At 36.4% G+C, this 27,883-nt stretch overlaps 1 protein-coding gene across 5 annotated transcripts in view; it reads left to right on the top strand.

Moving 5' to 3' along the window:
- Positions 1 to 27,883, top strand: part of OSBPL9 (oxysterol binding protein like 9) — a 128,781-nt gene that overhangs the window by 34,624 nt on the left and 66,274 nt on the right. For all 5 annotated transcript variants that reach the window (XM_033114973.1, XM_033114974.1, XM_033114975.1 and 2 more), the window contains one exon: positions 24,579 to 24,655. In XM_033114973.1, the coding sequence (XP_032970864.1) occupies positions 24,579 to 24,655 (77 nt within the window). The remainder of the gene's footprint in view (positions 1 to 24,578; positions 24,656 to 27,883) is intronic.

Below are 27,883 nucleotides of genomic sequence, written 5' to 3' on the forward strand. Positions count from 1 at the left end.
GAGCTAAAAAGCCATTAGAGGGTTTTGAGCCGACGAGTGACATGATGTGATTTTTGAACAGTATCACTCTGGCCAATGTGAGAATAAAATGTAGGAGGCGGGGACAGACAGCAGCAGGAAAATTAATTAGGAGACTATTGTAATTCAGAAAAGAGATGATGGTGGCTCCCATGGTAGCAGTGGGGTTAGGTATTAGGTTGGTGCAAAAGTAAATTGCGTTTTTTTTACAATTTTTTAACCTTTTGAACCGCAATTACTTTTGCACCAACCTAATAATAAGAAGAGGTTGAATTGTGTATGTGTGTGTAATCAACTTTATTGAGGTTTAATTAACATACAATAATATGTGCACATTTCATTTTCTTCTTTGCTAATTTTTTTGTTTCCCCAGGACTTAGCATTCTCTTTATATTTACTTATATTTTTCTAATTTATCTTATTTATTGGCTTTCTCATCTGCCATTTTATTGATTTTGTTCAGTGAGTATTGACAAATTTATTTACTCATAACTGCTGCCACAATCAAGATATAGAACATTTCTGTCACCTACAATTTTCCTTTATTTTTCTTTCAGTCAGTCCCCACTCCCAGCCCCCGGCCCCAGGGAACCACCCATCTACTTTAACTATCAATTAGATTTTTCTTTTAGAGCGTTTCACATAAATGGAATCATACCGTATGTACTATTTTTTGTCTGGCTTTTTTTTTTTTTTACCTCAGCATAATGCTTTTAAGATTCATCCATGTTGTGTGTATTGGTAGTTTGTTCCTTTCATATTGCGAAGTAACAGTTTGTTGAATGTTATTATATTTATTTTGAAGGTTGAACTGTAACATGTGAGAGAAAGACAGGAGTCTAGGCTGACACCAAAATGTTTGGCTTGAGCAACAAGAATGGAGTTGTCATTAACTGAGTTAGGGAAGATTGCGAGAGTAACTAATTTGTGTGTGTGTGGGGGGGTTGGTGGGGGATGTGGGCATCAGGAGCTTATCCTTGGACATGCTTATAAACAAGTATTAGAAGCCTACCAAGCATCCAGATGGAGATGTCATGCAGGCAGTTGAAGTGCCGAGTTCAGGAGAAAAGTTTACGCTGGAGGAAAAACTTTGGAAGTCTTGGACATATAGATGGTATTTAATGTCATGAGAATTTGAGAGTAAGGGTAGAGAGAAAAGAGGTCCAAGTAATGAGCACTGGGGCACTCCAATAGTTGTTTAGAGGGCACAGACATGAGGTAGAACTAGCAAAAGATATAGAAAAGAAGCAACCAAATGGGAGGAGGTGAATGTGATACCTTGGAAACCAAGAGAACTTGTGTCTAGGAGCAAAGAGACATCAGCAACTGTGCCAGCAGCTGTGCTCTTGATAGATCAAGTAAGCTGAGGACTGAAAAATGATCAGAGGATTTAACAATTAAGAGTCCATTGCTAACCTTGATTAGAGCAGTTTTAAAGTAGGGATATAGACAGTGTTTTCAAGTTCTGCTGTGAAGGGAAGGGAAGGAACACATCAGTGGCTGGAGCAGAGAATGAAAACAAGGGAGGTTTTTTTTTTCGTTCGTTTTTTTTTTTTTTTAGATAAGAGAAATAATAGCATATTTTTATGCTGTTGGCAGTGATTCAGTAAAGAAGGAAAATTGATGATGCAGGAGAAGGGAGAATTGTTGGATCAGTGTCCTTGAGAAGGCAAGAGAGGATGGGACCTAATACATAGGTGGGAGGGCGTGGCCTTTGGCTAGGAGCATGGGCAGTAGGAACGAGAAAGAAGGTCAAGTATACGGAAGTATATGTTGGTGGGTTGTTACCCATCACCTTTATTTCCACTGTGGTTTAAATCTCTAGCTGTTCTACATAATCCTGTATTCGGAAACATCGTTTATTTATAATAAAGAGGATTGGTGCCAGGAAGAGAACACTCTTCCCTGAAACAACAGATAATTTGTCATTACAGTGATTCACAGTTCTGATAACTTGATATTTTAGAATATCTCCAATTTTAAAGAGATGCCATAAAATCCTGAAAACAAAGTCAATATAAATTAACTTCAATTTTGAAAAGGCAGTAATTGAAATTAAAATTTTAGCATGTTAGAGCTTTAAAAAGGTTTGAAAACTATAACCTTCTTCTTTAGAGATATTAAAAAGAAAATACTTGCCAATTAATGTTCATGAACTGGCTCTCTTTTCTTTTGAAGAAGGGCAAAAAATGATCCCTTTTCCTGTCAGCCAGCCAACGTTGTTTGCATAGATAGATTCTGGACTAAACATTGGATGGAAAGCAGCTTTGGTATTATACTAGCTGTTGAGTTCAAACATTCATTGTATGTGTATGTAACTCCCTGTGCTCAGAACTGAGGGTACACAGGTAAATAAGACATGGACAGTGATGTCCAGGGGCATGTAAGGATGTAATTATACTGTAATGTGAAATATGCTATAGTAGGAGAAATACATATAGGGCACTGAAATAATGGAGAGGGAACCAGTCAGTGCTTCACAAAAAGTAATTCTCGTTACCAAGTAATTCTTTTTATAATAATGAAAATTTAAAATCATACTAGCTCTTCAAATTTCAAGTTGTTCAGAAGTATGTAATGTAAAAATTAAAAGTTCTCTAGCACGAGGTGCTCTCTGCCTCTCTCCCTCCTTATCTCCTCTATCTGATAGATTGAACAGAAGTTCTGAGGATTGAATAGAAGTTTGTCAGGCGGAGAGATGTTGTAGTTTGTGCAAAGGTGTGGAACTAGGACAATGCTTGGTACTCTTAGAATAGTGGGGAGGAAATGGAGCTGTAGAGTTAGGCAGAGGCAGATATGGTTAATATAAAATGTTTCTATTTTTATCCTGAGATCAGTGAGGAGCCAGTGAAGCAGGATTTTCAGCAGAGGAGAGACAGAATTGAGACATGGGCTTTAGATACTAAATAGCTGTGATTGTTGAGGCTCTGGATGGATTAAAGCAATGGTAATGGGGCAGGAGAGGAAGAAATAGATTTGAGATTTTTAGGAGGTAAATATATAGGAACAGGTGATTGCTTGGAAATGGGAGATGAGATAATGAGAGTAGTAAAGGTGACATTTTTGGGTTGGCTTATGGTTTGATTGTTGTCAACATCTGAAATAGAGAGTCTAGGAGAACAGAGGTGGTGAGGGACCTCTTATGTTTGAGGTGTCTGTGGGACACACAGGTGGTGATGGCAATTGGATCTGAGTCTGGCCTGGAGATGGAGATTTGTGGTTAGCAGGGTATTGCTGTAGGTGGAGCTAGAAGTTGAAACTTTGAATGCCTGAGGGCTAGTAAATGAGTGAAGAGTAGAGCTGAGTGAAGACTAGCAATATGGAGAGCTTGTGCCATTTGAAGGGGTAGCTGCTACTTACTTCCAGACAGGTAAGGCTTTTGGTAATGCTTGTCCAATGTTGCCAGATGATCAAGTTTTTCAAGAGAAACTAGAAATTCAGATTTTTTTATGTGTGAGGGGGAGTTTGTGAATGTGTGTGTTACATCTCCAGATTAAAAGAATATATATGTAGGCCAATGAAATGCATCTATGGGCTAGATGAAACCTCTGGATCTTCAGTCTTAGGTTAAAACCATGGTAGTAATGGGTATGAACCTTTAGGGAGACCCGAGTGAAAACGTTGAGAACCAGACCTTGGAGCACACTAGGGTGAAACCATCAGCAGTCTCAAAGGAATGATCAGAGAGGTTGGGATGAAAGCTACAAGCTCCAACCATAAAAAAGTACTGTTTTTATTGGTCAAAAGTAGTTGCATATTCGCAGTTCATATGGCTCAACCTAATAGAAGACTAGATAGTCTATAGTTCACACTAATAATTAGAAAAATATCCAGTTATTTGCATTTTACTGTCAAATAAAATTGAAGCTATTTAATAATTTAGCATATATAATGATTTATAATGTTACTGATAGTGTAGTGGCATAATAATAATGCTAGCTATATTTATTGAATGTTTATTTTATGCCAGGCACTATTTAGAGTTTTACTTATGTTGTTAACTCATTCAGTTCTCACAACCTATGGAAGTAGGTACTATTATTGTTTTTATTTTATACATAAGGTAACTGTGGGCCACGGTCAGATAGGTACTTGAAGGCAGAACTGGAATTTGAACACTGCTATACTCTAGAGCCATTCTCTGAACGGCTACAAAAAAGTGTTTGGAGAGATTTGTTAACTAGTTTATAATTAACTTTTATAATTTATCAGAAAAGGAATTGTGAAATATAAGAACTTTAAATTAAAATGCAGTTTAATGCAATTAATAATTTTTCCTATGATGTTAATCTACATGTTTCTTAGTAGAAATAGCAGCAGCAGTGATGGTGGTGACCACTACTGTTACTGCTACTAAGTATCTGTTATGAAGCGGGCATTGTGTTCAGCAGGCACTTTGCGTTATTTCCATAATTCCTAAACTACACAAAAATGAGCTTGTTTTATTTCTAGTTTTAGAGTTAGAGAAACTGAGTTTCAGAGAAGGTAAGCGCCCAGGATTAGTGGATTAGTGCCCAGGTCTATCTAGATCAGTAGCTCCTGAAGTGTGGTCCCAGCCAGCAGGATCAGCCTCTCCTGGGAACTTGATAGAAGCCTGGGCCTGGCCCCAGACTTGCTGATTCAGAAACTCTGGGAATGGACCTTCTCTAGTGTTTCTGCTGCATTCTGAAGTCTGAGAACCATTGTTCTGCATCCAGTGGTCTCACATGCTATTCCAGTTTACTCTCATAATAACCTTACACATTAGATGGAACTATCCCCAATTTATGTATGAGAGAAATGAGAGTCAAGTGGCCTGCCCTTGATCTTAGATCTTCCCTGACTGTGTCCTGTCCTACATACATGTAAGGGGTGACTTGCCTTAAGCAAACCCGTCGTGCAAAAAAAGCTGAATTTTTTAAAGATGGAAATTAAGGATATTATATGTGATTAGTCCTTCATAAAATAAACCTTCACTTTCAAAGGATTTTACTGAAGACATTTAAGCAGTATGTTCTCCAGAAAGATTTCAAGTATGAAATTTGTTTGCAAGTGTATTTAGATATACATTTAAAGCAATGCAAGTAGCTTAAGACAAAATACAACATTCTTAAACATTTAAAAAAAATGTTTAAATTAGAAGAATCTTCAAGAACTGTGCAAGCCTTAGTGGAAGTCACCTGGGGTTGATCTGATAGGTGACCTTTCCACCTCAGTCCATTAAAGCTTGCTCGTTTATTAAAATGTAGAATTACTACATACGGTATCCGCCCAGTGGTGAAGGAAAGTGTTTAATTCGGAAAAGTTATATTGATCAAGCATATTAGGGCAGCCTTGCCCTACTGCATTAACATCGATCGACTCCGCCTGGCACATCCGCATCATTAATCATTTAGAAACAGAGACAGGGCACCATTGGACTAGCTCGTGGCTGCAGGCTTGTGTCTTCTGCTTTAACAACAACCATTTCACCATTATCATGAGTAAAAAGATTCCGTTATCTTTTGTTGATTATTGACTTAAAAAAATTTCCCACTGCAATTTTATGTTTTTGATTTTTACCTGGTTACCCCTCCTCAAATAAAAACAACATAAATAACCATTTAGACTTCAGGCTAAGGGAAGTAAATCAGCTATAACTAATTCTCTAATTAGATGTTATAATTTCAGTAGGTGTTAGTGGGAAAATGCCACTGAATTCATATATTGGGAATTTTTTGTATTGTAGGAGGACAATTGGTGTACCTTTCTTCTTCCTAATTTGCTTTCTGTTCAAGATCTTTCCTGAATGTTTGAAATTACTATTTTTCCCAAGTTTAATCAACTATGATTGTTTGGCTTAGTGAGTAGCTAATATTAGAGTAGATATTTAAATTTTTTTGTTAGTAATTTATGTTTCTCCCCCCACCGTTCCCTTTTCCATAATTTCTAAGTAGTAAGATTAATACCTGCTCACTGTGGAAATTTGAGGAAATATAGAGTAGTATAAAGATGATACTAATAATCACCCATAATCCTGCCACCCGAAGATAATTATTAGCAACATGCTTGCGTGTTTCCTTCTGATCCTTCTGTTGTGTGTGTGTGTGTATTTAAAAAAATTGAGTCATTCTGTATAAGTAAAGTTCCCAGATTTTTAATTTGAAATATTATATCATGAACATTTCCCCCCAATACTAAATGTTCCAAGTTCTAAGATTTTTAATAGTTACATAATATGCCATTTTATGAATAATCATATTCAACTATTCATCTGTTGCACAGGTTTTTTTCCTATTTTAAATAATTAGGAAACCTTGAAACATAAATCATTATGAAACCTTGTACATAAATCATTAACCAAATCTTTGTTTACCTTAGGACAGATAGGTTCACAAAAGAATTTATCAGAACAAAAGACATATTTTTAATATTTCTGAAACAATCCTCTCCAATCGCTTTCAAGAGAGATTATTGATTTTTACTCCCCTCTGCTTCATCATACTCCTCCTAGGCTTTTAGTATTATAATTTAAAAAAAATGCCAATTCATTGTCCCCCCCAAAAAAATTTATTTTAATGTGTTTATTTCTTTATTGATAACTTGTTCACTTGTCCATTTTTTTTGTTGTTGGTGGTGTGCTCATCTTTTTTTAATATCTTTTTTGAAAGAGAATAGGGAATCCTTAGAGTCATGTATTAACGCTACTATCCGAGAAATTGCTGATATATATTAAGTAATCTTTTTACACAATTTGGAAACACATTGCTTGGTAGGTGTTAGTGTGAACAGTAAATTAAGATATACAAATCAAAGCATTTCCCTACGTTAGTGTATAATACCCGAAAATACGCATGAAAGCAGACTGTGAGTTGATCAAAGACTCGCAGGGTACAAGGGCAATGTGTTCTTACCTCATACTGTAAAGTCCTTAATGACACCTTGCCTTTTAGACATAATATTTATTCATAAGTTGTATTCATCCATGTTATTTCTTTCCTTCAAAAATGAACATAGAGACAATGGATTGAAGTTTTACGGGCCAAAGTCTAAGGAATGTCCCCCTGCAGATCAAGATGTATGCTTTCCAGCATGCCTAATGATTTCTCATTATATTATGTTTATAAGATTTATGATTATTGTCACTCCAATTTTTCTGTTTTTCTATTAATCAAAAGAATGGCATAATAGAATGCAAAATATATTAAAATAGTTGCCTGAGCACTGCTCTTCAAGTGGAGATGGTGGTGCTACAAGAACTAAATTGTTGCCTGGTAGGCTTTGTACCATGTGATGGTGCAAAATGTCCATTTGTTGCCTAACATAAGAAAATTCAAATTTTTCTCCAAGGAGTCGGTGTACAAGAAAGTACAGATTATATCAACGTTGAATAGGCCAGTACTGCTTATGTAAAATGTAACCTCTTACCTCAAGAAATTTTGGGGACTCAAAAGTAACTTGAGAGACAATTAAGCATTAAATTGTGTACCCTTGTAACTATAATAGGAGATCAAGGAAGGAAATGATACAATAATTAGATTTTCCTTGGTTTTCAAACTTTCAGTAAAAGCATTTTACATAGGCAGTCTTATTTAGAGAAGCCCGGATATGAGACAGAAAAAAAGTACAATTGCTGTTTGAAGTCAGAAGGTTGAGGGCTTAGAGCTCTGCCTCAGGCAGCCCCTCAGCACTTTGAGAAAATACCAGTATTTGGTTTATTTCATCCATTCATTCTATACATTCACTCACTCACTCCTGCATTCACTCCTTCATTCATTGATATTATCAATAAATATTTGAGTGCTTAGGTACCCCAGGCATTAGGCCAGTTTCTGAGTATAAAGTAGTGAGCGAAGCAAAATGCCTATCTTCAAGGATCTCACATTTTGAAAATCATTATTCCAGAGGTTTCCTGGTTGCTCAATTTCAGGTAGTTCTCTGACCCCACATTAAATATACTTGAGTCAAAGCTCTATCTTTTGGTAATGCCTAGACTACATTCACCCTTATTTTTACTTTTAGATAGCTAACTAGCTGGTGAATTTTCTAAGAAAATGCTCACTTCTGCCAAGGTCGTCTTTGTCTTTTCAACCTCCTTCATTAACTCTACATGCAGTTTGTAGAGAAACCATTCATTCTCATGATCATGGTGATTTAATCAATGTACTCCACGTGGAACATTGGTCCAGCATATAAATCCAAGTTGGATTTCATCATTGCATTTTCTTAATATTATATTTGGAGGACCCTAAGACAGTTTGACTAATACCCTGGAAAAAAAGAATTAGAATTCCGATAAGCTATGAAGAATCTGTGTCTTTGCTGCATGGCTAGCTTTAAGGAGGTCATCTGCTCTCAGTGACTGACTGCCTCCTGGGAGGAATCAGGGGATCATGTAAAAAAGAATTGAGCTGAGCCCTTGCATGTGGGTGATTCAAGTTAAGTGGAGACGGGAGTCAGTGAGATTTTTTTTTATCTTGGAGAGGATGAATGGAAAACTTTTCTGGAGTAGGTGATTGATTATATTCTAGAAGTGTGTGATGAAGTGGTGTGGGGAGGAAGCAAACACTTATTAAGGGTGTCGTTAGGGTTGTGATCCTCTTGTATACCCCACACATGCTTATTTGAGAGGTATTTTTATTTCCATTTTGAGGCTTGGAGGAGTTAATTCAAGGTAACGTGTAAGCAGTGGCCAGGCCTGGGTTCAGACCCATGCTCTTTACATTGCTCGGTGCTGCTTGTGCTTGCCTTAGTCACACTGACTTCACCCACCCACTGCGCCTTAGCCTCTTTGCAGCTCTAGCTTCACTGCTGTTTTCTCTTACTCTAAACAGTACAGTGTGCTTCTTACTCTGATAGTAGCTACTGTTGTCATGCTATCATGTGGTTTGGTTGTCAAAGTTGCTTCTGTGCTTAGCTTGTCCAAGTTGATAGTTGTCACTGGGCAGGGGCCCAGCTGAGGCAAGGGAACTGGGACACTGGTCAGAAGAGACTGGTGGGAGTCAGGCAGCCAGCACGCGGTGAACAGTCGTCACCTGGTGTGAGCGAGGCTTGGAAGACTGGCTAAAGAAAGGCTCGGGGATATTCCCTGTATGGATATAAAGGGCAGGGAGTCAAATATTGTTGTTGACCTGTACCCTATTTAAATTTATTCCTGTTCTGACTGCATAGTTCTACTATGTCAACTGAGGGAGCATACCCAGTTGTTCAGGAAAACAAACCAAAGTATCTTCTCCATTTTATTCCTCCTTTGCAGAGGAAGTCCTGTCTACCTAAGAAGCCTAAATGTGGAGCAGGGGGTTACCAGTAAAATGAGAATGGCAATGTTGACTTCTAGAATTGTTGTAAGATGAGAGAAAAATGCATATTAATATTCAACATGATGCCCGGCAAAAGCAGGGCTCAAAAATAGTAACTGTTGGTATTATTATTTTTATTTTACAAAGTTGCTGATGATCATGCTGCTGTTTCTGGGATTCCCTTTTCTCTTTTTTTCTAGCCTCAGACTTGGGCTAGAGATAACCCAAATTGGGTTCTTGAAAGTGCCACATACTGAGCTTGGTACCAGGGATACAAAGCTGATTCCCTGCCATTCACTGAGCTCTCAGTTTAATGGGAGGAATAAATATGGGAATGTATATTAGAAAGACAGCGATGAGGATAGCAGCTGAGTGCAGGTTCTCTACCAAAGGCTTATTTGTGTTTTCTCATTTAACTCTTTTAACAACCCCAAGAGACAGAAGGAAACTGAATAAATCACTACTTATCCAAGGTACGTAGTTTGGAACAAATAATTACAATGCAATGTAAGTGCTGTAGAGACCTATGGAAATATAGAGGAGAGAGCTGGTAGAGGCAGGGAAAGCGTCACAAAGCATGATTTTGATTCATGTTTTGAAGGACGAAAAGAGATGGGGGATAGGCACGGATAAGAGTGAAAGGAAAGAACATTTACCCACCTTCAGAAAAAGGAGAAACACATTCCACATAAAGGAAAGGTGTATGTAAAAACTTGGAGGTATGAAAAATTATGACTTGTTTGGGAAATGTTAAGAAGTGTAGGTGTATTTTAGAATACATGGGAGGCGAGGGGAAGAAGGCTTGAGTTCAGTCTGGAACTAGATAGATCATCGAAGGTCTCATATACCAGAATGAGAAATTAAAACACCTTTTTATAAATTAGGGAGAGGCATTGGGTATTTTAGTCAAGGAAATGTCATTGTCACATGTGTGGCTCAGAAGGAACATGGGGAGCTGTTCGTGGGATGCTTTGGAGAGAAGTGAGATTGCAGGCAGGGAGCCATTTGGAGCTTACCGCAGAGATTCTGGAAAGAGGTGATGAGATCTGGAGCGAGGGCAATAAGAGTGCCTCCCAGAGGATAAATACGAAAGATACATTTATAACAGGCAGAATTTGGCAACTAATTGCATGTAAGAGGATGGGGGAAAAGAAATTCAGAATCATCCTTGGCTTTCTGACAGAGTAATGGGAGTATGGCCATTCTTTGAGAAGTATAAAGGACTGTGGATTTTTTACTGCTGTGTCACCAGGCCATACCTGCTATGGACACGTATGCCCTCAATAAATACCAGGGGTGCCAAAAAAATGTATACACATGCCTTTTAGAGCATTACAATTTTAATACACTTGTTTCCTTTCTTCAAATGTGTATACATTTTTGGGGGCACCCTCTGTATTTTGTTGAATAAAAGTATAACTTTGGAATATTTCAGGAGTAAATGTAATTGATTAGAAAAATATGTGGAGTTATCCAACTGGGGCAAAAAAAGCTTCAGAGCTTTAGATCCCTGAGAAAGTGGTCTTCTTTTAAAGAGTCACAAGATCAGGGACTTAGGCTTGAAAAGATGTACTCAGATATGTGGGCGGCAGTGTCTTACTAGCACAAGGTATACTCTGATTTTTTAATGGAAGGACTACGAGTAGAAAATGACTATTTTAAGTATATAAATTGATGCTTGACCATGGTTTCTGTTTGGAAGTTTTGAGTCACCTTGCAAAACTTTTGAAGGTGAACCAAATTGAGTCTTTTCCTTTTAGGAATCTGCATTTTTACATAAATCAAGGTCATGCCATAAATGAAGTTTATCGTTGCGTGTTAGTCATGCAGACAGGTTGGTTCATGGTGGACAGGGAAGCAAATCTGAGTTATACACTATCTGGAAAGAAATGCCCTTTTCTAGTTTTATTATGGACACTAGAATTAAGCTAACATTGTTGTCTGATATTTTTTTAGAATGATTTATCATTATTTCTTTTAATGTTATTTATACTTTGTGCTTAGTGAATTGGTTTAAGCAGTGAGTTTGTTTAAATTATTATAAACATAAGTCCTAAATTGTAGGTAAGGCTGAATCAATGACATTTTAGTATATCTAGATTGTGTTTTGCAAGATAGAGTTCGAGCTTGTGGAATGTACTGGGGTTATGTCTGAGTTTATATGCAGTCTTGGTCTGGAAATATATGCTTTCCTAAAGAAAGGTGAAGCTATTATATTTTAAGTGTAAAGGGCTTCTCTACCCTTAGTATGTGACGAATAATATCTGTTTTTAGAAAACTAAGCATTTTATTTAAAGTATCATAAATTGACCATTGTAGTTTCTTACTAATATGATTCTGTCACTTCATTGGGGCACATCTGTTTTGGCCTCGTTTGCCTTGGAAGTGGACAAAAGAATTAAGTAGCAAATTCTCTTTTGTAATAGATATATTTTATTTGCCTTGCTTTTAGTTTTCTTCCTGAATTTTCTAACATGTTTTAAGTTTTTTCTCTTTCCTTTTATTGCCTAATTCAAAAATAGAGTGATTCTGTAACATCATTCTTCCTTTCTAAATAACGCTTAACCTTGATAATCAGCGAAAGTATTTTTGAAGTTCTATATTTCTCCCCATGAACTGAGGCTTGGCTTCAGCTTCTCAAAATTACCTCCTTCCACCCCTCTCTCCCTTCCCTTCCCCAGAATGCATTGAAAATGTGTTCTACTTGTTGGCTCCTCCCAACAAGGCGAAGGAATTATTTTATAAAAACATATATTTAAGTGCTAACTGTTAATTAATAAATTCAGTCTAACTTTTGATAATAAGATTCTTCAGGAGGTCAGGTTTACCAGATTTCAGAATTGAATCTGAGTCTGTTCAAACCCAAAATAAAATTTCGTAATGTACCACTTCCTACCTGTTTTTCTTCCTGTGTTCTCTATGTTGTGGAATAGCACTTCCACTTATCCAATTTACCAAATCTGAAACCTTCTTTTTCCCTACATCTGTATCCTCTATATTATCTCTCCATCAAATGAGTCACCATGTCCACTGGATTCTACTGTTTCTCTGTCCCGTAAGTCACCGACACCGTCCAGATCTTTATACTCTCACAGTTTCTGCATGTGTCCTTTTTAAGTTCTTTCTCTCCCTTTATCTGGTCTCTGTTCTGCCAAATCCACCTCCTGTCGTTGCCTGGATGAACTCTAAAACCATCCTATTCCTGACATTTCCCCCCACAGTATATGAAGTCTTAAAGATTTAAAACTCAAATCCTAATTTTTCCTGAATTCATGATTAAGGAATAGTGACCCCTTTGCTAAAACATGGAGTTAAAGTAGTTAGGAAACATCTTCTGCAGAAGCTAAAATTATTAGGATATATTTACCTATAAATTTGGTGAGGCTTTTCATTGACTGGGAATAAGTTGATTTAGAAGCATGTGATTGTAGAATGATTGAGAAGAATCCATTAATCTACCTCTGATTTTCATTGTCTGCTTTGACTGAATCAAAGATGCCAGTTGCCCAATACAATGCTGACTCTGTCCAGAAGAAGTACAGTATTGCTTCATAGTCAAAGCAGAAATTGTGGGGGGAAACACTTCTGTAAATATTTGCTTATGTTTTATTTGACAGTTTAGAGGCTTTAGCTATAAAACTATTCCTAAATCTTTGAGGGAGTCAATTATGGCATCTTTTAAAGGGTACTAAGCACAAATAATGATTTTTTAGGAATTCTAACTTATTTTTAGATTGCAAATATAAAATTGGAACCATGCACTGAATAATGAAATCAATGGATCATTATGTCTTACTCAAGAAATATTTATTTATTTACTGAATAATGACATAATGGATCATTATTTCTTACTCAACAAATACTTATTGAGCACTTATTTGGTATGATTCTCGTTTGGCATGGGGCTTGGGATGCATCAATAAATAAAACAAAGATCCCTGCCTTTGTGGAGCTTACATTCCATTGGCAGGTGACAGACAGTAAATAATAAGCATAAATAAATACATGTGTGTTAGAAGGGATAGTACAATGGAGAAATGAAAAAGTAGAGCAGGATGTGGGGAATTGGGAATGCTGGCTTGGGGTGCACTGGTTTTAGTATATGCTGGTCAGGACACCTCACTGAGAAAGTACCATTTGAAAAGATGGCAGGCTATCATTTGTCTGGTAATTATGAGTATCAGTTGGTTGCCAAGAACATGTCAAGTTTTGAGAGTCAAGAAAACTGCATCAGATTTGATCCCAGACCTCAAGGGAAGGAAAAATGTAAACAAATGAGCATTATAGTATTATAGATGCTTTGATAGAAGCCTATACAAAATAAAGTACATAGACCTATCTGTAATCTGATCTCACCACTGTTGTTATTATGATAAACAGTTTATTTAAACTATGGCTATTAAACCTCCTGAATATCAAAACATTGGTTTAGATTACTTTAGATTTTGAGTCATGTGAATTGATTTTTCTCTCTCCTATTACCTTCTGTAAAATACACCCCCTGACTACCCAACTTGTCCAAACTTGTTACAAATTATAGTCTATAGCATTTGGAACTACCTAATTATGTAAGTGGAATGTTTTTATTCAGTATCCATCTAGCTACCTACCCATCATGTTCCCACTCACAAATACATAATTAGTACCTATAAAATGTGCAAGGCACTTTGCTTAGTGCTAGAGATACAACAGCGAGTGAGACTAACTAGCTTCTGCTCTCTCTTGGAGCTTCCATTCTAGTGGAGAAGGCAATCAATACGTAATCATGAAAGATGTCTCTTGTGTATACTTTATACAAGTGGTTCTCAAACTTTTTAGTTTCAGAATCCCTTTACAAGCTTACTGAGGACTCCAAGGAGCCTTTGTTTGTGTGCATTATATCTGTTGAATTTATCCGGTTAGAAATTAAAACTGAAGAATTAAAAAAATTATTCTTTCACTTAGAAATACCAATAACAAACCTGTTATACCAATAACCTGAGAAAATAATCATTTCCCTAAACAAATAAATAAAAATAGTGAGAAGAATGACATCGTTTTACATTTTTGTAAATCTTTTTAATGTCTGGCTTAATAGAAGATAGCTGGATTCTCACATCTGTTTCTGCATTCAATCTTTTGTGATACGTTGTTTTGGTTGAAGTATATGAAGAAAATGTAGTTTCATGCAGATCATGCAATTACAAAAGGGAGGAGTATTTTAATAGCCTTTTCAGATATTGTGAATATTCTTCTTTGATATTTCGTTAAAACTCAATAAGTGATAGTTTCTTGTAGGTTAGTTGCGTTGTCAAATCTGAAACTAGAACAATGAAATTTATTTATAAAAATATTCTATTACATTAATTCCGTGGTCTGTCTGGCACTTTTACCCTAGGTATAATTTTGTAATACCAGGCATTGGACACATGCGGATCTTCCATATGCAGACACATTTCATTATATGACATAAAAAAAAGTCACATTTGTTGATATTGCCCCTAATGCATCAGAAAAGGTTTTAAGTATTGAGAATCTGTGAAGGTCATGGTGGCTGGGGAATATAGGTTTTCTAAAATTCTAATGTTTGCTTGAAAGCCTGAATTTTAAAATTGGCACCAAAACAAAAACAAACAAACAAAAAAACACCCTGTCAATTTTCCCTGAAATGAGAGGCTCACTTTAGTCGTTTTCAGGGAAATGTCTGACAGATACGCCAGTGGAAATAATATAGTTTGTCAGTTGTTCTTTCAAGTAAAAATGCTGTTTCATGAGAAAAGTGCCACTTATTTCACAAGTCAGACAATTGTACAAATGCTTTTCCTTGAGATAATCATTTTACTTTGGTATGCCACAGAAATGCTTTATGCGTCCTTCCCATTTGTCATGTAGACTATTTAAAAATCATATACTCAAGGATTGAGATTTACGGGTACTCTTAAGTGAAATAGGAATTTTTTTTCTCCTGCAAATACATGGTGGTGAAGAATAACCACCACCAGTTCAGTTGGTGCCATTGCCTCCATTCGTGCTAAGGTGCCCACAGTTTTACCACCATTGCCTTTGCACCTTCAGTGCAGAGGTGAACACAGTGGAAAACACCGATAGGGCCTTAGTATTATCATGAAAATAGTTTGGCCCCAGTGTTATACACCTTATTTCACCTAATTTCCACAGTAGATCTGTGAGGTAGTTGGTGATATTAACCCCTTTTGAAATTTACGGATATACTCAGAGGTGTTACCTACTGTCGTCAGAGATCACACAAAAGTAGTGTATGTAGGACTAGAACGCAGGTTTTCGGACTAGAATTTTTGGCTCTTGTTCTTTCTTTTCATGTATGATATATCGCAAAAGTGTGGAAAGGTTTATATTGTTCTCTCTTAAGAAGAAGGACTTTGTCTAGCAAGAAGGTCATGGGATGAAGCTTATTTAACAAGGCTAGGGTTGCTTGAAGCAATCCTATTTGCTGCATTCTAGGTTCTATGCAAAACACTAAACGTTTCTGTTTCTCGATTCTGGGAAATAAGGATACTAATACTTGTCACATGTAATTCTTGTGAGCATTTAATTAGTTAATACATGTTAAATGTTTAGACATGTGTCAGACCGTGCTGACACAAATTAAGTGCTCAATAGAGTTAGCTTTTGTTATTTACCCAGAGACAAGACTGGGCATTTCAGCTGAGGAACAACTTGAGCAAAACGCTGGTACTTGAGTCACGTGAGCAGTAAGTACAATGTAACTGAAATGTAGTGGTTCGTGGAAGAGTATATTGGGAATTAATATAGGAAAGGTAGATTTGGACCCTGATTTTTTCTGGACTAGAGCTATTGCTCAGAGTTGTGCCCCTAATGCCTAAGACAATGACTGGTATAGGGCATGTATTTATATACTACATGAGTATTGAAATATTTGAATAAATTTAAGGAAGGAGGAGGGAGCATAAGCAACATGTGGATAAAGTGACATTTTAACATAGCCCAGAAGAATGAATAGGATTCTAATAGGTGGATATTAGAGGCAATTAGAATGGGTCAAGATAACCAACCCCTCACTAAACAATGTTCTATCCAGCCGGGTGATTGTACTTTTCAGGAGACTGAATTGAGATCATGGACTGTCTTATCCTTGCTCGTATCTCCAGCATCATACCTGGTATGTATTGGGGCTCCGTAGTCATTTGAGCAATGTCTCAATACTTGTAAATAATGTTTTTGTGTAATATTTTCATTTCACAATAACTTTCAGAGAAAAGGAGGCCTTCCTGATTATAGAGGCTAATTCTTTTTACTTCAATTACAAAACAGGCAAATAACCTCTTCTTTTGCAAACAGGCAGTAATTTATTCATAGTTGTATGTCTAAAGGAGAAGAAAATGTGACTAAGAACAGATTCCTAAGCAGTGGATAAGGATGGCAAGGTATAGGAGTTTTGGAAACTTGTCTCAAAATCTACTTCAAATCTGTATAATATAGGGAATGTGAATAGAAACATAATACAAGAACTAAGATTATGTAATTCTGAAAATGTAAGTACTTTACTTACTGGGTGGATGTTGTTTTTCCTTCTGTGTGTGCCTTATATTGTTTCCATATAAGCCAGGCATTATTGGAAATGAGGAGCTACCAATAATCCCTTTCCTACTCATTTTCTCTGGCTAATCATGTATTAGATTATTAACAAAACTTGTTTTCTCTTAAGGCTGTGTGGGATAATAATACCATATTGATATTTTACTATATGTCAGGCATTGTGGTAAATATTGTACAGATTAATTATTTCATTTGAACCTCACAACCTTATAAGGTCTAGGTACTGTTATCATCCTCAGATTACAGATGAGAAAAGTAAACCTCAGAGAGTATAAGCAATTTGTTCAAGGTCTGGGTGAATAAGGGCAAAGCCACATATCAGAGCCAACCTTCTTAGCCTCTATCCTATACTGCTTAAGAGTTTCTGAAAAGCAATAGCTTTGTGAGGCATTGGGGTAGTTTAGAGCAGTGTTTTTCCAAACTCTGGATAGCAATCCGTTAGTGGATTGTGATTCCTATTTAGTGGGCCAAGATCAGCATGTTTAAAAAAGTGAAGTACGGTAGAGGAGATATTAATGTGTATGGCATGTGGTGAAAGCAAATATTGTGGAAACTATTCAGTTTTATGTCTGTGTACACATGTATGGGTATATGTATTTGTGAACTGGGTCATGTTGTAAAATATATTTATGGTGGGTCACGGCCAAACAAAATTTGGAACCCACTGGCTCCGAGAATGGAAAGAGAGCTTGAAAAATATAATGAACAGGAAAGGCAGGTGCTAGAGAAGAAAGTCTAGAGACAAACTGAATGTATAAAGATAACTTTATACAGGAAGAGTTAAACTGTCTTTGTATATGTGGGGAATATTACGTACTATTCAGAAGTTGTTTTAACTAATTAAATTGGGCCCTTTTATCAGGGATTCAGAATTAGTATAGCTTTAATTTTACTTCTAGAGAGCTGCCTCTGCAGTGGTTTATGAATTGTGTATATCATTACTGTATTTTTATTTCTCATATGAACAAATAATTTATTATGATGGAATAACCATACATCTGATTGCTGCTTCATATACACAAAGATATTTTTCCTATTAGATCCAGTAGGGTAGAAGTTTGTTTATTGGCTCATGGGAGAATGAGAGAAGGTAATTTGTCAGATATTTGCCTTTGTTCTGTCCTTTTTTACCTTGAATGCCTCCTTTGTCAGTACCCCACACACACACATACATATACACTCTTGCTTTTTCCCCTCCCTCCCTCGTTTCTCACACACCCACACTTGCATCTTTGCCTCTAATTCCTACTCAGTTTTTAAAATTCAACTCGAATCTTTTTGCCCCAGAAGCCTTCCTCAAATTCATCTCCACAAACACACACTCCTTGGGATAGGTTTTGAACTGTATGCTTACACTGATTTCCTCTCTGGTAGTACGAGTCATTCTGGGTAGAAGCAGCTGTCAGTTTACATATGTTTCTCCCTGTCACTTGAATATAAGTTCCGTAAAGACAGGGACTGGGTTTTATTTGAATTTATATCCCCAGTTTCTACACAGTACTTGGCACACAATAGCTATTCAGTGGGTGGGTGAGAGGATTGGATGAATATATCTAGCTTTGTGATAAACACTATGGTTACTGTCAGATAACCTAATCATAGAGACAAAACATAAACACTTGAAAAGTGTAAATAACAGTGTGGGGGCAGTCAAAGATGAAATTTTATAGGTAGTCAGTAAATACTTGATCAAAGAATAATTGGGTGATGTATTGGCATTTAGATGCCCTCTAGGAATTCAAAGGAGGGAGAGAGATCATTGCTTTTGAACTGTTCAGGTAAGACTTCCTTGAGGGAACTAGGACTTGTTCTAAGACAAGTGAAGTTTAGAGAGATGGGAAGGAGGGTAGAGTCAGTGTTCGAAGAGGAGGAAAGTATTCCACGAGTAGGAAGATAATTGTTAGAGTGTTTAGAGGTCAATGCAAAGATGGTTTGGTTCATGTGAAAGAGGCAGGAACTAGATGTGGAGGTTAGGTGAATTCTGTAGGAAATGGAGAATGTTGGGGTTTTTGATGGAAAGAGCATTCCGAGTGAGGTACGCAGGCTGCATCTAGTGCATGTACTACATTTATGATATTTTATGTACAGGCCCGAGACTGAGTGCTTGAACCAGCATATTGTCTGTAGGAGTTGAAAGAAAAGATAGAGGGACTAGCTATGTCAAGAAAGAATATGGTGAACTTGGTGTCTGATTCCATTTGTGAAGCGGTAGCAGATTTAAAGATGATTGCCATGTGATGCCCTGATGGCAGTGAGAAGGTCGCCTGTGTCATGTCCGAGTCATTTCTCAGTTTAGGCCTCACATTAGCAACCACTTCCTAAGCGGCATGCCACCTCCACTTTAGCTGCATTTTTCATTCTCCACAGCGCTGCCAGATTGATGTTCTAGTATACAAACTAGACCTTGTCTCTTATGCTTGAAACTCTTCAGGAGCTCCCCATTTATTTAATAAAGATTAGGGCTGAGTTCCTAATCTTTTGCCATTTCCTCCTCCCCAAAGCAGTCAAATATTCTAGACGCATTCCAACCGGTTTCCCAAATGCGCCTTTCCACACCTCAGTGTTTTTGTTAGTGTGCTCTCCTCTTTTAGCATGCCCTTGTCGTTCTCTGGTTGACAAACTAATTCTTATTCTCTAAGACCGAACTCCTTAAGGAGCTCTTTCCTGATGTTTTATTCACTCCCTTTGGTGGTGGCATAAGCCATGTCTTTTCACAGCTAAATATAAACTTGTCATTTATTAGATTATGAGCTCTTTGGCATCAGGGCCAGGTCGTAATAAATACTCTGCAGTAATAATAAGAATAGTTAATGCTTAATCAGCACCTACCTTATGCCACTTACCTGTCCAAGTGTTGTATTTGTATTACTTAAAATCTGTAATAACCTCATGAGATAGATACTATTACTGCCTTCATTTTACAAATGAGTACACTGAGGCTTGGAAAGGTTAAGTACCTTGCTGCAAGTCGCATGGTTAATAAATAGCAAAGCTCACAGTTGAGCCTAGGCATTCTGGCTCTAGAGTCCATATTCTTTAACTCCGTATGTCACAGTGGCATAACATGACATTCTCTAAATGGTGTCTTTTGATGAACCAAAACTCTTTTAATTTTGATGTAGTTAAAGTTAGCAGTCATTTTCTTTATAATTGGGCGTTTTGTATCCTGTTTAAGGAACCTTTTTCTATCCCAAAGTTATGGTGATTTTCTCCTGTTTTAAAAAAACCTTCTGGAAGCTTTATTGTTTTTCTTTCACACTTGAGAATTAAGTAATCACCTGGAATTGATTTTTGTGTATAGTACAAGGTTAGAGTCAGGTTTCATTTTTACCCCCCATATTGTCCTAGCACCATTTATTGAAAGATTGTTCCTTCCTTTATTGCCACATTTGTCACAAATCCAGTGTGAATGGGCCTGTTTCTGGGCTCTATTCTGTTTCATTGGTTTATTTATTTATCTTTAATAACACATTTCCTTAATTACTGTAGCTTTATAATAAGACTTTATGTTTGATAGAGTATACCCTCTAAGAATGCATTTTTCTCTTTTTAAGAAAGCTGGTGCTATTCTTAACCTTTTGTACCATTTTGTATTTGTATTTTAGAATCAGTTTGACAAATTTCAAAATGCCTTTTGGAATTTTAATTTGGATTGCATTTAATCTATAGATCAATTTGAATAATGTTATAATATTGAATCTTCCAATCCATGAAATGGTATTTCCATTTATTTATGTCTTCCTTGATTTACCATAATATTTTTTAAGTATAATTTTTAAAATTTGAAATGACCTCTCACTTTCAGAAAAGTTACAAGTATAGTACAAAGAACTTCTCCCCCCAGAACTGTTTTAGAGTAATGTCACATTATTCCTGAACACTTTATTGGATATTTCCTACAAACAAGGAAATTTTCCTGTATACACACTATACAACCATTAAAATCAGGAAATTATCATTGATGCATTATTAGAACCATCTAATCCTTAGACTCTATTCAGGTTTCTCCAGTTGTCCCAATAATGTCATTTATAGCAAGAGTATCTGATTCAGAATCACATTTTGCATTTAGTTGTCATGTCTCTTTAGTCTCCTTCAGTCTGGAACAGGTTCAGTCTTTCCTTGATTTTTATGACCTTGACATTTGTTAAAGATATAGGTTAATTATTTTGTAGAAATATTCCTCGGTTTGTTTTTTTATGATGCTTCTTCATGATTTGATTCAGATTTCATATCTTTGGACTGAAGATCATAGAACTGATGCTGTGTTTTTATCACAGGATTTCAATTTGTCCCATTACTGATATTTACTTTGAGCACCTGATTAAGCTGGTATTTGCCAGGCTTGTTCTCAAATTTTATTTTTTTCTGTTCTTAATATTTTATGGGGAAGTATTTTGAAGCTGTACTGATATCCCATTCCTCATCAAACTTTCAATATGTACATCAGTAGTAACTCATGGTTTCCTGTTTTATTCAATGGATTTTAATGCATTGCTATCATTATTTATTTTGATGCTCAAATTGTCCTTGATTTGGCCAGTAGAATTCCCTTTAAACTGACTTCTGTGTTCTTTTGACACATCCTTACCCTACCCTGAATATTTCTTTCCTTATTTTCTGGCACACAGAAAGATATTCCAGGCTTGTTTTCTTAGTTCTGGAATCAACAATTTTCCCAAGGAGCCCTGGTTCCTTTTAATGGAGAATGGTGTTTAGAAATCAACACCTGGTGCTAGGTATACTCATTGCTGTTGCGAATCATGGCGTCCAGACCCTCTGAGATCTAAGAAACATATGAATGTGACATGTGCATCCATGTCCATATTTCCATATGTATTTATTTACGTATATATTGAAAACCCTGAGTTCATACTGGTATCTCTGTTTCCAATTGATCTCCAGAAATCATTTTGGTTTTCTCTCTCACCATATTTGTAACTCTATTTCCAATGGTGAGAAACCCTTTATTCTTATACTTATGTATTGATCAGTGCTTCTGTATGTAGTTTCCCATAGCACCCTCTTTCTTGGGCTCTGACTCCTCATGCTGGACTTTTCCACTGTGTCGATTCCCTGTTCATCCTGCTTTGGGCTTTGATGCCCCGTGCCATGTTGTCCCTTGGCGTGATGTACACCCTCTTCATCCTGCTCAGGCTCTGATGCCTGAGCTGGATCTTCTACCCATTTGGTACAATACTTTTAACTCAACCTCAGAGATCATTTGATTTTTCCCTTTTATGCTCCTTTTCTTTTCCAGGATTTAATACAAGATTCCACATTGCATTTAGTTATGACAGTTCCTTATACTTTTTTTGTCTTTCATGACCTTGACGTTTTTGATGAGTATTCGTCAGGTATTTTGTAGAATGTCTCTCAGTTTGGGTTTATCTCATGATTAGATTGAGGTTATGTATTTTGGGCAAGAATACCACAGGAATGATGCTTCCCAGTAGATCATATTGGGAGGTATATGATAGCAATAAATTTATTACTGGTGATGTTAATCTTAATCACTGGATTAAGGTGGTGTCTGCCAGATTTCTTTATCATAAAACTACTGTTTTCCCTTTGTAATTGACAAATATCTTGGGGAAGATACTTTGAGACTGCTAATTCCTGTTTCTCCTCAAGCTTTTGTCCACTGACTTTAGGTATTAGTATGCCATTGGTGGATCTTGCCTACAGTTATTGCTGTGGTATTTGTCTAGTGGTAATTTTTAAATTTCTGTGATTCCTTCTGTAGTTATGAATTGTAATTCTTCTGAAGGAAGAGCTATACCGCCTTCCTCATTTATTTACTTATTCAATTATTTATATCATTATTGGACTCTTGAATATTTATTTTATTATATGGATTGTAATCCAGTACTGTTTATTCTGTTGCTCAAATTCTTCAGACTTTGGCCATTGATTGGAGCTCCTTCAGACTGGCTTCTGTTTCATTTTGACATGCCCCATTCTTTTTCAAGCACCTCCTATGTCTATCTGTCTATCTGTCTGTCTGTCTGTCTATCTAAAACCATAAATTCATTGATACTTCCAATTCTAATCCAACACCGCATGGTTCACTCACCTCCCTTTCCTTATTGGTATTTTTTTTCCTCTGACAGTGAGAAACATGGTTCTCATGATCTACAATATATTTACTTGCTTGTAGATACAGAATTGCTAATGTGTAGTCCTGTAAAAACTAGATTTACTAAATAGAATCGATTTGTTTGTATATAGTTCTTTTTTTGCATTATCTAATCAGAATACTGTTTTTAAAGTTAGTTAGGTTTATTATTTTCTTCCTCATCCCCTTCAGAGTGCTTGTCTTATTTGGAATACAGTTAGGTTATTTGTTACTGTTTGTATTTTGTTTTAGGTTCCATCCTGGTTGATTTTAATGATTTCTTTTTTTTGGAGAGTATGTGAAACATTTCTATAGTTCTAAACAATCTGAGTATATACAAAAAAGATAAATTCAGAGAAGTATCACTACCTCTGTATCCCTAGTAACGATTTCCCATTTTCCCTTGCTTTCCATCCTTTCCCCATGTCTTGTAGGTAACTAGTCTCTTTAGTTTCTAGTTCATTCTTTTTATATTTCTTTTGCACAAAAAAAGTAGATGCGTGTCTATTTTCTTATATCTCATTCCTTCTTACCCTAAGGGTAGCACACTTTGCTTTTTTCCAACAGTGTATCTGGAAATCACTAAATTACTCCAAAGAGATCTTTTTCATTCTTTTTTTTTATATCTGCCTGTGTATGATTTATTCAACCACTCTCCTCTGTATAAATACTTAGGTTTTTTCCAATATTTTGAAATTATAAACAATGTTATAGTGAATAACCTTGTTCATATGTATTTTCATATTGTTGAATGTTGATTTAATTTTCGCATGTTCAACCAACCTTGTATTTCTGGAATAAACTCAACTTGGACATGACATAGTAATGTTTATAGGAATTTTTTTTATGTGTTTTATTACATTAGAATTGCCTATACAGTTTTTTCTCATAATTTTATCAGGTTGGTATCAAAGTTGTGCTGGCCTTACAAAGGAGTTAGGAGTGTTCCTTTTTCTATTCTCTGGAAGATTTTGTATTAAATTGGCATTTTTTTCTTAAATATTTGACAGAATTCTCTGGTGAAACTTCCTAGACCTGGAGTTTTCTTAGTGGGATGATTTTCTGTTACTCTAATATTAGTTGTTTTCTGATGTCTTGAACCAGTTGTTTTTTAATAATTATTGTAGCTTTTCTAGTTGTTTTCAGTGAGAAGGTAGTCTGTTACTGTGTTTCCCTGAAAATAAGACCTAGCCAGACCATCAGCTCTAATGCGTCTTTTGGAGCAAAAATTAATATAAGACCCGGTCTTATTTTAATATAATATAAGATCGGGTATAATATAATATAATATATAATATAATATAATATAATATAATATAATATAATATAATATAATACCGGGTCTTATATTAGTTTTTGCTCCAAAAGACTCATTAGAGCTGATGGTCTGGCTAGGTCTTATTTTCGGGGAAACACGGTATTATCGAACACAATTATTCCCTTTGTTATAAATTGCTACAAGTGGATTGCATATTTGGAACGCATAAAAGGCTGAACCTATTAAGGAAATGGCACAATTAAAAACCTTTTCTATTAACATCATGATTTAAAATTTTTACTTTCTATATTGTAGAAATTAAGGTTTTAATTTTTATGATCTTTTATTCCAGCTCGTGATGCTGATGAGCGAGAGAAGTGGATCCATGCCTTAGAAGAAACAATTCTACGACATACTCTTCAGCTTCAAGTAAGTCTTTACATGGCTTCTGGATGTATAGTTCATTAGTTGTTTTATTTTTTTTCCTAATAACTATGAGATGATGTAATGAAAACTTTTAATTTCTGAGTTGCTTATTCTTACTTTTATAGTGTTATATAGTAAAATTGCAGTCATTTTCTTCTGCTTTCTGTGGGGTAAAATACTGATTTTTGTGTAGAAATAAGACAGTGCAAGGCAATGTTGAAAGTGAAATGCTATGTAAAATTGTATGATTCCTTTTTTAAATTTAGTATCTATCGTTGAATATTGATATAACCAAATTATATAATAGTACATTGATAACAGATAAGTGCTGAGAAGTTGACCTACTTTTCTTGTTAATAGGATTTGGTAATTAATGTGTGTGTTGGGTAGTACTCTTTGGGGTGAAAGTGAAAGAAAAAACCTAAACTGGTTTAAGAAGAAAACAAACCTCGCTTAGGTGTGGTTTGAAGTAGGCACTTAGACATGCCCTGAACACCCAGGTCCCCCATCTCTGTTTCTCGGTCTCCATTCTTCTGGGTTGGCTTCATTTTTAATTAGGTTCTCCCTTTAGGGTGGTGGCAAGATGGCCGCAACAATTTCAGCCTCCCCTCATTGGAACTCCAAGTCTATAGGAGGCTCTTGTTCTTTCTGGACCATGATAGGGTTGATAGGTTAGTACTGATCACCTGAGCTTCAGTCATTTTTCCCAGTTCAGGCCAGTCACAGTTTTGCAGTCATCTGCTCCACTGCTGGAGCAGGGATGTTATCTGCTTCACCAGAAACACATTACAGATAGGGTGTCACCCCACACCCCCTGCACCCCAAGCATAGTCAGAATAGGAAACAAAAGATGCTGGGTGACAAAAACACTAAATGTCTACCATACTGAAGATAGTTTCCAATGTTTATTCTCCCATGAAAGAGCTTATATTGTTACATATAGAGAATTTTGTTTTGATTTACAGGCTTGAATGATAGAAAACTGATGTTTTATAACCCTTTCTCTCTGTTTATCTTTGCCCTATACCGAGAATTGGCCTATTTAGACAAGGTAGGATAGGGCATCTCAGGTCCTACAAGATGATGAGCTCCTCATCACTTGGCCATGTTCAAAAACAGGCGTAAAAAACATTATTCGAGGATGTGGTTATTAAGAGACTAAGTAATGAATATTAATTGAACTAGGAGATCTATGTTACTCGATGAGCTATGCTTTTTAAAAACAACGTTATAACTTATGTAGGTTTCTTTTTAAATTAGGGAGTTTTATAAATAACTAACATCATTTCAGCAAATTTGTGATTCAGTTAGAAGATAAGTGTTTTGTTAGTTGTTTAAAATATTTTATTATTTTTCAATTAGTTGACACTCAATATTATATGAAGATAAGTGTTTTAAGAATCATATTAGACGAAATATGGCAGATGAAATTCTCTCCCCAGCTCATTAGACTGACATTCAGTTCTCTTTATGATCTATTCCCAGATTGCTCTTCTAGACCTTTTTGCCACCATTCCTCTACATAAACCTTCCACTAGGGGGTGCTGCTGCTAACTTGCTTTCCTCTGAACACATCTTTTTCACTTCTGGTCTCCACATTTTTGTGCAGGATGTTCTCTCCGAAATGCCATCTGCCTCCGTGCTGCCTACTGCTGCATACTGCTTCTTTTCATCAAAACCCGGTTCAGAACCAACCTCTTTTGTGGAGCCTCGCCTGACTGACCCCATGCCCCGCAAATTCAAAATGATCTCTTTCCTTTGAATGCCATACTCATTGCACAATTCACTAAGTTCTTATCATATCCTTGTTTATCTATTAAAGTATCCACCTCCCCAGTTAGGAAGCAGATTCCTTAAGGTCAGGTACCTAATTTGATCCAATTTTGGAATTGATGAGCTTTTGCTAAGAAGAGAGTTGTTGCGAGCTCCTGTAAGGGCAGTCTGCTACATTTCAGTCTATTCCTGAAAGTCAAGGGGACATTAACCCTTCTGCAGGGCCCTAAGTCCCTGTGTGGTACTCATGATGTGAGTGGGAAACAAAGTCCCGGCACACAGGTTCAGATAGAGTGAGTAACACAGCTTTATTTGGGAGCCAATGTCCCTCCAGAGCTCTGGTAAGCACAGAAGGTTATACAGAATAGAATAGAATTTAATAAGGAACCAAGTCCCAGAGTCAATTGAGGTGGAGGAGAAGGTTCCTGGTCCGGGAGAGGCGTCTGGGCCCCGACGGGTCTGAGGTGAGCTGGTCTTGCCAGGAAGAACTTCAGAGAGTCCCGGAGTATCACGGCTTGCACCCCGCAGAGGGTGTTTGCTGGAGCGCCCAGTCAGACCACTCATGGCATTGCTCGGGAGTTCTGCTTTTATCGTCTTTTCCTTGGACTTGTTTACTTCTTAGGTGATAACCAGAAGTAGTTTGCCAGGAGTTGTTTACCTCTTGGGTGATAACCAGATGTTGTTTACCTCTTAGGTGAACGTGTTTATCACTCAATTTTGTTATGCTCAGTTTCACACAAAAACATAAACATGTCTACTTTCATGTATATGCTCTAAACATAAACATGTTTACTTTCACTTCACTCTTATCAGCCTCACATATGTGCGGCCATAGTCCTGTCCCTATTAATAAACAACTTGTTTTGCAAACCTCAATCCAACATATATAATACATTTTATATGCTCTATATAAGAGTTTACATTTTTTTTGGAATAACAGGAAGAAAAAGATAACTTTGAGAAGTCTTTGACTCTAATAGCTTTCATATTTTAAAATACATGTAATACAGTAGAGTTCTTTGTATATTTTTTCTAAGTTAATGCATGCAGAGGATAGGACATTTAGAAATACTGTGTTTCCCTGAAAATAAGACCTAACTGGACCAATGCATCTTTCGGAGCAAAAATTAATATAATACCCGGTCTTATTTGAATATAATATAAGACTGGATATAATATAATGTAATATAATATAATATTGGGTCTTATATTAATTTTTGCTCCAAAAGACGCATTAGAGCTGATGGTCTGGCTAGGTCTTCTTTTCGGGGAAACAGTATGTACTTAAATGTTAATTTGACTGACAAAAAGGTAAAGATTCTGTTCCCAGAGATAGTGAAGTGTGGTGAAGAACCTGACTCTGGTGCCACACGTACATTTATTGACATTGAACTTACTCTTTCTAAGGTCCAGTTTCCTCATTTATAAAACGAGGAGAATAAAAGTACCTACTTTATA

Source organism: Rhinolophus ferrumequinum, chromosome 9 (genome assembly GCF_004115265.2).
Source record: "Rhinolophus ferrumequinum isolate MPI-CBG mRhiFer1 chromosome 9, mRhiFer1_v1.p, whole genome shotgun sequence".
Classification (NCBI taxonomy): Eukaryota; Metazoa; Chordata; class Mammalia; order Chiroptera; family Rhinolophidae; genus Rhinolophus; species Rhinolophus ferrumequinum.